The following is a 13,893-nucleotide window of genomic DNA, read 5'->3' on the forward strand; positions in this document are numbered from 1 at the left end:
TCCCCTGTTGGATTGTGTTCTAGCTGCTGGCTGGTGTCCCAGAGGGTTCGGGATTGGATTCAGTCGGAGGTTTGAGGCGCCTCCTAGGTGTGAGGCCTGTGGCCTGCAGTGTGCTGGAGAATGGCTCCTTATGCCCGCCCTCTCAGCTGTGTAATATGCTTTGTAGCAGCTGACCTGTGAGCAAGTGGATCAGGGTCCCTGTGTGCCCACTTCCTATGAAACTGAGTATTCTCTGTACAGTTCAGCACCAGGAAGAATTTCAGGAAGATCACACCCATCTCCACAGCCCCAGTAGGATGTAGGGGGCAGGGTGCATTCTAGCCTGGGCGAAGTTTGTTTTGGGGCCACACTCAGAAACGCTTAGGGCTTACTTCAGACGGTGCTTTGGGGACTGGATGGGATGGGGGACAGAAATTGAGTTGGCTGCATGCAAGGCCCTACTCACCCACTGTACTATGACTCTGGCCCCCTGGGTGAAGTTTTACCTAGTTGGATTTGGTACTTAAAAAATCTCCCCCCTCCCCCGCCCCCCCAAATGAATTCTTGAGATTACTAGGCTGTCTGAGATCCAAGAAATTTTAACTGGTTCCAACTAGGTCCTGTCCCTGGCAACTACTGGCCTGGCTCCTGTAAGTGTGACCCTGTTGTGTGGTCACACAGTAGTGCCCATCAGTGAAGGGCAGACACGAGGATTCTTCTGGAAACTGTAGTTTGATTGGTAAAAGCAAATTTACAGCTTTCTCTTGTGTCGACCTGGCTGTGTAGTGAAAACTGGAATACTGATCCACAGTGGCTAACCCAAATCTCTTCCGGTATTCCGAGTAGCAGCTCCTAGGCTTGGAGCATGCCCTGGACATCAGTGAGTCTGCGAGCCTGTAATAACTTTGTCTTCTCCGCCTCCATAAAGTATCCTATTCAGTTGTCGGTGACGAGGTAGCGAATGTGCATTGCTACTTGCTTCCTTGGGCCGCTTCTGCCTGTAATCTGGCTCTCCGAGGGGTCTGGGATGCGCATTTATGAAGTCAGAAGACACTATTCATTCACTGGCAGCTGCTTGAATCCCATCAGCTCTAAATGGGATTGAACTCCAGCACAGGACACTGGAGCTTTTGAGCAATAAATTTTAGCCGAGTGCTTTGAAGGGATGGTCCCACATCATCACATCCAGTTGTGTCCCATACATGGTGCTTGGCTCTCAAATCCATGTCTCCTGGTAAAAAGCTTGTAAAGCAGACGTACTTTTGCTATATCCCATCGTCTTACTAAGTTTTGAATGAGCTGTGAGCTTTTTGAGGGGGCCACACCCCGTGGTACTCAGCATGACTCTTGGCTGTTTGGGATTCCCTCCTGGCAGTGATCCGACTTGTGCTAGAAATGAAACTGGGCCTCTTGTGTATACAACCTGCATTCAGCCTGGAGAGCTCTCTCTAGCGATCGCAGAACCAGGACCAAGTCTTAGTTTTGCTTTAGAATACAAGACTATCGGTGAGACCCTTGACAAATCTACTTTGAGGCTCTGATCATCACTCTTCTAGCATTCAAGGGGGTTATTCTTCCAATTTGGACAACAGGAGTTTTAGAGCAGGGCAAAAAAAATGATGGGGCCAGACAAATAGCACAGCAGGTAGAGAGAGTGTTTGCCTTGCATGAGGCCAATGTGGATTCGAGCATCCCATATGGTCCCCTGCGCAATACCAGGAGTAATTCCTGAGTGCAGAGCCCAAGCATCGCCTTGTGACCCAAAAAGCCAAAAGAAAGAAAGAAAAAAAAAAAAGCAAACTTGTTTCCTGGCACATCAATATTGGTTGAAAGAAAGATACAGATTAAGGTGCAGGTCTTGCACGTGGTCAGCCCTGGCTGATCCCCGGCACCGCACAGCTCCTGAGCACTGTGAGGGTCGCCTGGGTAATTCCTAACATGTCAGGGCCCAAGCAAAACTGGCATCCTTGAGCCCTCACATTGAGCCACTGGTTAGGTTGCCCAAGAATCGCTTGGGGAGGGGCTGGGGAAGCCCCCAAGGGCCCTAGGCAAAATTTGGGATTTGAAAAAAAAAAAGAAATGAAGGCATAAGGGTAGCTGGTTCTTTAGCCAAAGGCAACAGGATGAGGTCGCTTAGTCTCCAATTAGCAAGGCCCTATTACACAGTTTATAGTGCAGAAAAGTCATCATCATTTTTGGTTTCTTCCCCTTCAATTTAAAATTCATATTCTCCCTAGTAAATTGTCAGGCATAATTTATGGGACTCTCTACTGCCCAGGCATTGGATATGAATATATTTATCTCCTCAGCCTATGCAGCTTTGTCACAGGCAGACTAGGAATAAGTACTGGATTCCAAAGAGACCAAAGTTGTTTATGTGCCTGTGGGATCTCATGAACAGCACGGCCTCCTCTGTACCATTCATTATGTTGAGTGCATGTTGTTCAGATGCAGTAATTCTTAAAAATTAGTACATCCTTGGGGCTGGAGTGATAGCACAGCGGGTAGGGCGTTTGCCTTGCACGCGGCCGAACTGAGTTCCATTCCCAGCATCCCATATGGTCCCCTGAGCACTGCCAGGGGTCATTACTGAGTGCAGAGCCAGGAGTAACCTGTGCACTGCCAGGTGTGACCCAAAAAGCAAAAATAAATAAATAAGTACATCCTTATGCCAACTGAAATTTGATGACAAATGATAAAACTGCAGATTTACAGTATCTGTGTTTTTCTCACACTTTAGTTACACTTAATGAATTTTTTTTTTTTTTTACATTTAATGAAATTTAAAAAGGAAATGTACCAGTCATATCTTCAAGGCTTTACACGCACAGAGTTCAGGTGCTTTATACACATAACTCAGTTTAGATCCTCTCCCACACTCTTTTTAAAGGGATAAATGATTTATCCATGCTTCATGATGTTTTTCCACATTCATCCATGCTTCATGACCTTTTTTCATGTGGCAGACCCCCTCCAGGTACCCTCCAAGAATCTGGGAGTGAAGCTAGGTGTAAATTTGGTATGAATGAATCACTTAATCCCAACTCCAGGGACCATATCTGCTTGTTAATCCAGTTGATCTGGTACCCGAGACAGTGCTTGGTCATTTGTAGGCTCTCGTTTGTTCAGTAGTTGAAAGATAATAGACTTTAGATAGACTGTAAACTTGTTTAAAAATACGCTCAGGAAGGGCTCCGCCACCCCTGAGCATCCATTATCCCAGAGGCACAGAAACCAATTTCGGAACGCAGCGGCTGCTGGCAGAAATGTGTGAAATCCTGGACTGTGAACTAAGCAAGCTATGGCCCCGTGCAGCCCCGGGAGGGGAAGGGTTTCCGTCCCTTGGCCTCTTCCCCTTTGCGGCAGCATGGCAACCACCACCGTTCAGAACCAATTGGATAGAGAGGTAGGAGCTTGCAGTGATGGGTCACATGGGGAATCTCGAGATGGGGGGTGGGGGGGCAGAACCGGCCCTGTCTCCTGCCCAAATGAGAACCCGAGTGGTCACCCACAAACAGCTCCCCCGCTCCTGAACAGCCATGATCCCAGAGGCACATAAACCAATCTCAGAATGCAGCGGCTGCTGGCAGAAATGCCTCTGGACTTAATACCAGAATCCCAAAACTGGGCGGCTGCTTTCTCGACCATGCAACATCATATGCTCTTTGTTATCGACAAAAGAAAACATATGATCTAATGATCCCATTCCGACAGGTCTGACTGTTGGGGGAAAAACTCCAAATAATGATAGTGAGTTTTCTGTCGAAAATTGAATGTAATCAAAGTAAGGAAAGAGTAAAGTGAAAATCATCTGCCACACAGGGAGAGGGGGAGTGGGAGGAGGGGTATGCTGGGGTTCTTGGTGGTGGAACATGTGCACTGGTGAAGGGATGGGTGTTTGAGCATAGTATGACTAAGACTTGATCCTAAAAGCCCTGAGTTACTGTTCTCACGGTGACTCAATTAAAAAAAACAAATAAACGATTAAAAAAAAAAAAGCTGTCTTGGAATCTTACCTAGATTCTTTGGATTATGTCTCATTGGTTGGAACTTGGTCACTGACTACCCTGAATGCAGAGCCTGAAGGGTTATATCTGATTTTTTAGCTGCACACCTTGCTACATTACCCAAATTTGAAATCAGTCACAAAGAATAAGGTGATAATAAATATTAGGCAGACATTTTGGAAAAAAAAAACAAACTTGTTTTTTGAGAAATCAGTTTTGCCCAGAAATTAGAAAAGTAATTGTTTTCCTTCGTGTGCAAGGATTTTTTTTTTCCTTCTGGGTTTTGGGCCACATCCAGCAGTTCTCAGGACTTAGTCCTGGCTCTGAGCTCAGGGGATTGCTCCATCCAGGCTCAGGAGACCCTATGGGGTACACCAAGGATCGAACCCAGGTTGACCTGCAAGGCAAGTACCCTACCCACTGTACTATTGTTGGCCCAAGGATTTCCTCTTAAACTATCTCATTATTCAAAGATGTATTAATGCCACCATAACTATATTGAGTTTATTATGTGCCAGGCAAGAAGTCTCATGTTAAATTTGGTCTGATTTCCAGAATAGCCCCAGGTGGAGAGTGTCACTTCTTTAGAAATCATCAAGGTCAGAACAAAGACACAAAGAATGTGGGTGGTAGTGGGACTCAACCTTAAGTCTGTGACTTCCAGACCAGTTTTATTAGACTGTAATATTACTTAGAACAGAAAATTGTGCAACCAAAACTGATCCTGACTCAAGTTCTCTCATAAATGTGCCTCACACATACTCTGTATAATGTCTGACCCATCACAGGAAAAAGGAGACCACTTAGAGCATTTATTTCTCATTTTATTGAGATTTCCAACAGCTGCCATTTGGTGCGTATAGCAAAATTTGTTTAAAAAGTAACTCCCCCCTATTTTTGGTTATTTTTATGAAAATTTCTTTTCTTCATTTAAAGTCCTACCCCCTCCTCCCAAGGAAGTATTAATAACTACCAGGTATTATTTAGGAAAACAACCCTTTAAACCCTTGTGAAGGGGCCGGAGCGATAGCACAGCGGGTAGGGCGTTTGCCTTGCACGCGGCCGACCCGGGTTCGATCCCCGGCATCCCATATGGTCCCCCAAGCACCGCCAGGAGTAATTCCTGAGTGCAAAGCCAGGAGTAACCCCTGAGCATCGCTGGGTGTGACCCAAAAAGAAAAAAAAAAAAAAACCCTTGTGAAACAGGGACAGAGGTCCAAAGTCAAGACTTGAGTCTCCTGGAGGTGCTATGCTCCCAGACACCATCAGCACACACCTATCCCTTCCACTCCAGTCAAAGAGTGGGTCATGCTTAGACCTCCTGGGCACTTCTTATCCCATGAATGCCATTCCCATTCCCTTTCTCTGCCTAACTCACTGTTGGCTGCCTGCTTCCTGCCAACACCATGTGAACAAAGGCAGTCCCACTGTGAACACATGATCATGAAGCACTGTGATGGGGATGAAACTGCATTTAGTAAGTCAGTCAAGGAGGGGCGAAATAACTCAGCATTGCATGTGCCTGTTCTCTCTTTCTTGTTGCGATGAACAGGTAGCACAAAAATTCCTCGTAAAAAAGTTGCGAAATTGAAAAAAAAAATTTCTGCAGCAGCTCAACCATGAGTGAGAAGCTTCTGATGGCAAGGCTGATTCTGAGGGAGGATGTGTCGGCAGCTTTCTCTAGGAGTTCTGTGTTCTAAGGACTGAAACCACAGGAGGATGAAAGATTCAAGTTTAAAAGGCTCCCCGGGACAAAAAAAAATGGTATATCCATCAATGACATACAATTCCTTAAGAAGGAACAAGCTACCAGCACAAGTTCTATGTGATGGATGAATCTCAAAAACACAATATAAAAAAATGAAAACCACACACACACAACAGAAACAAGAAATTATTTACTGGGTGACTCCATTACCATGATGTTCAGAAAAAGCAAATTTATAGATAGATTAGTGGTTGCTTTGAGCTGTGTACAGAGATTATCATGTAAACAGGCATGAAGGCTCATACTGAGAAGGATGAAAAGTTGTGAGTCATTGGTTATGGAGACACCAGGAAAGTTATTAAAACTGCTGAACTACACACCTGAAATAGGCTGGATCTCATATGCAAAATAAACCTGAGTCTGTTAAAAGCTTGCCTTGCCTCCCAAACCATCCATTAACAAGCATTAAACATCCCTGCAGGCTCACATTAGGACAGATGTTCGTTTAGGGTTGAATTACAGAGTGAAAACATGTATTTTCTCATATGCACATTTTGGAAATGTAAAATTGTAAAAAAAAATTACAAGTATCTCTGTTTTGGTTTGTGTATAATATTTACGTAGAATGTTTATTCATTATTTAAATTAAAAGGTAACCAACAATAAGGCAGGAAAGGTCAGCAAATGTTGAAATGCCAAATCACAATTAAATCTAAAGGGACTTTTTCTTTTGGAATAAAGACGATGCATCCGTTCCTTTGCAGATTTCTCTTCCATCCTGTGGCCGGCGGTGGTGTCAAGGCTGACACCCTGGAAAGAACAGTGTACTCAGCCATCTTACTCCTAGACCCCCACCCAAAAGAAAAAACCCAAACAAACTAGACTGGGAACAACAGTAGGGAGCTGGGTGCTGAAGGCAGAAGGCCAGGGAGCAAGCAGGAAACTAGAGTGTCTCTTTGGGTTAGTGTGTAATTCTGTCCCTTGTCCTAACTGTAGCCTTTAAATGAAAGGCTGCAGATTTAAAACCTTCCAGTTGTGACTAGCCCCACTCTGAATGGAATTCACAAGGTAGCAAGCGGGACCAAAGAACTAGCAGAACTGACCTTATTGGGGGTTACTCACAAGGAAGCAAGAGCAGAGCATGGCCCTCTAAACTTTAGGTCTGGGTAAATCCTATTCACTCCACCCAGGCTTAGGAGTTTTTTCCGAGGAGAAAATGCACAAGTTTTCCCACTAGATGGACATCTTCGAATCTTGTCACACTGTCTGGTCTCTGCCTGCTCCCACAGCTCAATACCACCTAAACCGAGAAACACTATTAATCTGTGTTATCAAAGAGCATCTACCCTCTCCAGCAAATCCCTGGGTATGGGGTGTGCAGTATCACTAAAGCAAAAATATTCAATTGTCTCCCTTGGTACTTGCTTCAAACAACTTTGCTGATATATGTAAACTGTCAAGAACATCCAACTGACCTTCCTACTTTTGCAAAATCAAAGCAAAACATTGGTATTATTGTAATACAGAATTTGAAAAATATTTAGTGTTTCATTAAAAATATTTTTTTCTTTCTTTTTTTTTTGTTTCTGGACCACACCCAGTGGTACTCAAAGATCACTCCTGGTAGGGCTCAGGAGAACATATGAGCTAAGAAACCGGGTCAACCATGTGCAAGGCTGTACCATTCTCACTAGCCCGAACAGTATTTTCTTAAGCCAGTTTTGATTATAACAAATTAAAGAGACTGCCGTTATTCTGAACTGGGAAACTAAAAGTGATGTCAAGGTTCGCCTTGACTTAAAGACCCGAGCAACAGGTTTTTTTTTTTTTTTTTTTTTTGCGGCAGTTCAAAGGCTTGAAGAAACTAAAACGGATTTGAGAATCCTCTTGAGAATAAGAGAGGAAAATAATTTTCACCTTGGAATTTGTATCAGATAATCATGAAAACTAGGAATCAACCACCAATAAATTAACACTTGGACCAGCGAGAATGAACAACTTTTAAAACATATGTTGTTTGTAAACAGTTGCCAGTTAAAAGAAGTTTGACCAGAGTAGTGGCTTAAATTCACATCAAATCTGTCACTTGTAAATCATTCAAGTTGTGCTAACTGCTTATACTTAGGCTCCCAATGTTTACCTGGTTTTCATTAGGCAAAACACAGGGTTTTTATGCTAAGAAGTGGCAAACTCTAACCATCGCTGAACATATGCAACCTATGTGACAAATGCGACAACCTCACATAAAATAGGTGGGGAAAGAACTGGGCTGTAAGAGGAACTATTGGAAGCACAAACCCACATAAGAAGAAAACAGTTCGCATTCACTGCTAACTGCTTCCCAGTCCTGAAGTCAGTACACTATGAATGGAGCCCTCAGTTCTGCTCACCCGGAAGGAAGCTTCCTTAATCCTGCCCAAATACACCTTGTAGATCACACTGAAAACAGACGCACAATGAAACCACAGAGCACGAGAAGGCCCCTTGGACTGCAGCCAGCATCTTAGCCTGTCGATGGGTCAGAGGAGTAAGTCATCTTCAGAAATGGAGAAATGACTCAATCTGGATCCTGTAGAACTTTCCAGACCAGATGCCAAACAAAATCTTCTGTGCGCTGCTGAAGACTGGTCTAGAAAAGGGCTCCACTGGCAATCCCAGCAGCCTCCAGAATTCTGAATGGATACCAGCTGATGGAGACTGCCAGGGGAGGAGCAGCCCCAGAAGAGAGGACCCCCCATCTCTGTACTTCCAAGGCTTAAGTCCATTACTACAGGTAACAGTCTAGGGGACACGCAAAGAAGCTCCCTTATTTGGGGCCCTCCCTGAAAAGAGTACCATTCTCTGGAGGTAGAGGCTTTGGGAATTAATGCGCACACGATACAAGCAACAATACAACTCTCCTACAGCTGCAACTTAACATGCTAGATCTCCTTTCAAATGATACCATCCTCTGCTCAAATAAGGAAAGTTGCGGTTCATGTTCGAAATCCGAGATTAGCCTGTGGGTGTTCCAAACGTTAACAAGGGCGTGCATAAGGAAAAATCAAATTAAGTTTTCCCAATCCTAGTCCTCTCCTCCCACTGTCCCACATCCGCATACTAACTTTACACAGACTTTATTTCAAGTGCCATGATCTTTTCCTAAGAGGCCTATACACAACACAGTAGCAATTACCCAGAAGTCACTGTCTTCCTCAGGCCTCTGAAATTCCCTGTCCCTGGAGAATGGCCAGGACTGGATACACATTCTTTTCCCTGACTGTCACTTAACATCTGTCTCACAAAGAGAGCTCCCAGTGTCCAGTTCAGTTCTTTATGACTATCAGTAAATCCCCCAGCCTCCACCCACAAAAAATTACATGAGAACATACCCAGAAAACACCCACCAAAAAAACCTGCATATACGGTGTGTGCCAATGCCAATATCCTACAATTGCTGAAACTTCCAATGAGGCCCAGCCATCTGGGTCAATCTCAGGACTCACTGGTCTGAGTTCTTTTGCAAAACTATGACGGTGGGGAGAAGCGCTCAAATTGTGAATTGAACTACTTGCTAGTGTCCCAAAAAACGATTTACTTGCAAAGGGTATAATCCTTTCTAAGAATTAAGATGCCAGGACTAAATGTTCATGGGGCAGAAAGAAAAACACTGTCAAAATAAACTTAAGACACAATGAACGAGGATGAACAATTCAAGGACGACCTCTCCAGGTGTAGGATTGACAGCCAGCCTAGCATGCCTTTCGTGCACCTTTGGTAACATATCTTTTCTGAAAAACAAAGTGGGGTGGGCAGGACAGAGGGGACTAGACACCACAAGGGACAAAGTGACAGGTCAACCCTAGTGTTTTTTAACTTGCAATGATGACGGGAGATGTAACAGAGGCTGAACAGAAGGCGAGCAGAAGCTGAATGACAGGTGACAATCACATTTTAGACCTCCAATTAACCATCAAAGATGAACTGTAAACCAGTTCCTTAAGGCTGTGTTTTCTTGAATGGATTCAGGTCGGGAGTCAAGGTCATGGCAGGCTTCCAGTAACCCCCCCATTCACCGCAGGGAAGCCTGGGAAGCCGAGCTATGCGAGTGCAACACCTGCTTCTCCCACGTGTCTCTCTTCCTATCCAGCTCAAGTAGACTCATAAGTAGTTACCCAGGTGTTCGCTGCCCCTGGGACATGTACAGCAGGACGAGCAGGGCATTTCTTAAACACCTAGATTTTCTTGGTCAACTTATTTTTAAATACATATACAGCAGAAAAATTCTGATGAAGGGGAAAAAAAAAAAGATTGCCAATTCCTTAACTTGAAAGAGATAATGACAACAACAACAATAACAACAACAACAACAACAACAACAGGAAACTGCTCCAAACGACAATGGAGAACAAAAGAGAAATACTCAAGAGGTTTGTCCAGTAAGACTGAGCACATTAGTTCCTCCAGTCGCAATGTCAAGTTAAACCACTGTTCCCCATTCCCGCTGTGCACCCTTCACCCAACCCACCCCCTCTCAATGCTGCCTTTTTGTGTAGCTTTGTCCCCAGACGTGGGGAAGTACAAGTCTCTCTCAAAGCGCTCTGTTCGCTCTGTTCGATCAGTACTTCACTCCTGGAATAAATTCCTTCGCATCCGGGTTCAGGTTACTTTTGTTCTGAAATAAGAATAAAGAGATAGTAAGTCCAGAGCAAGCCGCACTTTAAAGCTTACTATCTGTCTGCTTCTATTATTCCCAGCACCTTCCTACCAGCTTCAAGGAGAGGGAGAAAAGTAGAATGCCTTGCAATCAGGCCGATAAAGCTGGGCTGCTCTCCAAAGCTCGTAATATACTAAGTCCTGACCATGCCCTCATTTCTTCTTTCCTGCTTTAGAATCCTGTTCCCTTCATAATGTTTTCATAAAAGGCTTGCAAGTTCAACCCAAGAAAAAACTTTTTTGATTCACTGAGTACCTTAACACAGTGAAAATCAGACTTACTCTAATCAAATCAGTTTGATTATCACTATCCTGATTTAAAAATTTTAAAAATATTTATTTCTGGGGGGCTGGAGTGATAGCACAGCGGGTAGGGCATTTGCCTTGCATGCGGCTGACCCGGGCTCAAATCCCAGCATCCCATATGGTCCCCTGTGCACCGCCAGGGGTGATTCTTGAGTGCATGAGCCAGGAATGACCCCTGTGCATTGCTGGGTGTGACCCAAAAAGCAAAAAAAAAAAAAAAAAATTCTGAACTTTCTTTGATATCTAAGTTAGCTGTGACCATCTAAAACCTTGGTGACTGCAGGGTCAATGATTCAGAACATGAGTAGTATGAGAACTATACCATTCAGAATTCTGACAGGAAGTAAACATGGAAGACAGGGAATTCATTTTTTTCTTATATGGAAAACCACCTCTTAAGGAATATGTTACTTCCAAAACTCAGTTTTCTATTATATTAGCATTATTCAGAATTACAAAGACTGAGGGAGAGTAAAAGGAAAAGAAAGCAGCATTTTTTTTTTTTTGGTCACACCAGGGAATATACAGCCTCATACTCGTAAGCACTCTACCACTGAACCATATCCCTGACCTTAGCAAATGATAATTTAAAACCAAGCTTCGTCCGGGGCTAGAATTATAATACTGTGGGTATGGCATTAGCCTTTGCATGTGGCTGGCCTGGTTTCGGATCCCCAGAACCCCATACGGTCCCCTGAGCCTGCCAGGAGTGATCCCTGAGCAGAGTCAGGAGTAAGCCCTGAGAATCGCTGGGTGTGAACCAAAAGCAAAAGAGAACAAAATAAAACAAAACCAACAATCAAATCTCTTCTATGCTCCATTTTTTTTGTTTAATTTTTGGGTCACACCCGATAGTGCTAAGGAGACCATACATCCCAAGAATCCGAATCAGGGTTGGTTCGGAATACAAGTCAAGATCCTTAACCCTTGTTCTCCTTAGCCTGTGTTTACATTTTTATTTTTAATGCTGATTATACTTTGAAAAGCCCACGGGGAAAATAAAAGTTGGTGAAACCGCAGTGATGTTTTCACAATGATTTACGAGGGTGCTGCAGCATCAATGTCTCATTTCATTAATGTAGGGGGGGAGGGGAGAGGGGTGGAAACAACAGCAGCTCACAGGGTTCCCAAAGCGGCAGGACTGGAAAGCTGAGCCTGACTCAAACCCCGTATCACATTTGGAACTATGTACAGTTCTTACCAAAATCTCTTCAGAATCGTGGCCCTCACTGACAGACAGTCCGTTTAACTGTTGCTGCAGCTGGCCCATGGCCTGTGGCAGGTCCCGTGAAGGGATAAACCAGTCTTGGTCTTCTTCATCCAACATCTCCTGGAAGCAACGGTCCAAAAACTCTTGCTCTTGAAGCTCCTCTTCCACCTACCAAGCACAAGTGAGCAACTCAGTCCCGCTCTGCCAGGGGGACATACCACCGCAACCCTTCCTCAACCTTCCTCACAGGCGAGTCCCTGCCTCTAAAAATGATCTTGTATGAGTCTAAGATGTTCCTTCTAATGACGGGCTAGAGAAAATATAATTTTTTTTTCTTTTTGGGTCACACCCGGCGATGCACAGGGGTCACTCCTGGCTCTGCACTCAGGAATTACCCCTGGTGGTACTCAGGGGACCATATGGGATGCTGGGAATCGAACCCGGGTCGGCCGCGTGCAAGGCAAATGCCCTACCCGCTGTGCTATCACTCCAGCCCAAGAGAAAATATAATTTTTTTTTTTTTTTTTTTGCTTTTTGGGTCACACCTGGCGATGCACAGGGGTTACTCCTGGCTCTGCACTCAGGAATCACCCCTGGCTGTGCTCAGGGGACCATATGGGATGCTGGGATTCGAACCCGGGTCGGCCGCGTGCAAGGCAAACGCCCTACCCGCTGTGCTATCGCTCCAGCCCCGAGAAAATATAATTTTGATATCATTTTTAATTCAACAGTAGGACTGAGGAAACAGTTATACAAAATAGCGAGAGGCTTGGTCTTCAAGCCCCTGTTCTCCATTAAACAGGTTTGTTTCTCTTATTTCCACCCTGGAGAAGCCTGTGTTCTCACTCAAACATGTACTTTTCCCTTTCTTTCTCTTCACATCTTGCTAAATAAGTTTCAATAAAGAACTTTCTTGCTTCACACACACAAGCGCGCACACACACACACAAAGAAGCAAGAATTGCAGGTGTTTGCATATCTTCTGTGATCCATATTCATATGGCACATATGAAAATCATTTTAGCGCTTGAAGCTCATCTTTCAATCTTCTCTTAAAATTCCCATTTTATAAATATGAAAAAAAAAGATAAAGGCATGATGTAACTAGATCACTACCTGGAAGTGGAGAATAAATCAAAACCAATTCAGCTTTTGCCCACTTTTTCAGTAATGAAACCCCTATAGTGAAAAAGTACTTCCAGGATCTTAGGAAGATATAAAGAATACCAGTCTGTCATACCACTTAAAAATGATGTTATAGGGGCTGGAGTGATAGCACAGCGGGTAGGGCGTTTGCCTTGCACGCGGCCGACCCGGGTTCGATTCCCAGCATCCCATATGGTCCCCTGAGCACCGCCAGGGATAATTCCTGAGTGCAGAGCCAGGAGTAACCCATGTGCAGAGCAAGGTGTGACCCAAAAAGCAAAAAAAAAAAAAAGTTATAGGTCAATTATTCTTTCCAAACAAGGAAGAAATCTGAATATTTAAATAACTCAGAACTAAATCCAAAACTAAAGCACTGTCCTAAGGTATTTCTTTATGGACACAATTAACTCCGTAGAGTTCCCACTATGGTCTGAAGTGTAACCTGAATAGGTCTCTTTCCCTTGCTGCAGGCCACCTGGTGCTTATATAACTCACTATATCACCACCACAGATCAAACAAAAATAACCCAATGGAGCCCCAAAAGTTAACCTCATGAACTCAGAGTAAAAGTCACTGGTAGCATGACTTACATTTTTCAACACTACAATCAGATACACTCTTAAAAAATCCTCAAGTATATTAATTATGAAGTACTTAAGATAACAGTATTTCCAGGGCACAGGATTTAATATGACTGCTTAAGATCTACCCTAACTTTGCCTAATGACCTACCAGCATGGTCCTGTTTAACTACATTTACCCTTGTCCGAGGTACAATCATACAAATGGATACCCGGACACAGAAGTGATGGGAAACAGTTTGGGCTATTCAACACACCCT

General features: G+C 44.0%; 1 protein-coding gene across 2 annotated transcripts in view; it reads right to left on the reverse strand.

Annotated features, from left to right (window-relative positions):
• Positions 1-4,794: 4,794 nt before the first annotated feature.
• PAIP2B (poly(A) binding protein interacting protein 2B) overlaps positions 4,795-13,893 on the reverse strand; it is a 38,353-nt gene continuing 29,254 nt past the window's right edge. Inside the window, exons 2-3 of one of the 2 annotated variants that reach the window (XM_004609133.2) lie at positions 11,897-12,073; positions 4,795-10,348 (exon numbers count right to left, since the gene is read on the reverse strand). In XM_004609133.2, the coding sequence (XP_004609190.1) occupies positions 10,292-10,348; positions 11,897-12,073 (234 nt within the window). In that variant the 3' untranslated portion in view covers positions 4,795-10,291. The remainder of the gene's footprint in view (positions 10,349-11,896; positions 12,074-13,893) is intronic. The other variant, XM_055120901.1, reaches the window with a different exon arrangement.

The sequence above is a fragment of the Sorex araneus genome, chromosome X (assembly GCF_027595985.1).
Source record: "Sorex araneus isolate mSorAra2 chromosome X, mSorAra2.pri, whole genome shotgun sequence".
In the NCBI taxonomy this organism is placed as follows: Eukaryota; Metazoa; Chordata; class Mammalia; order Eulipotyphla; family Soricidae; genus Sorex; species Sorex araneus.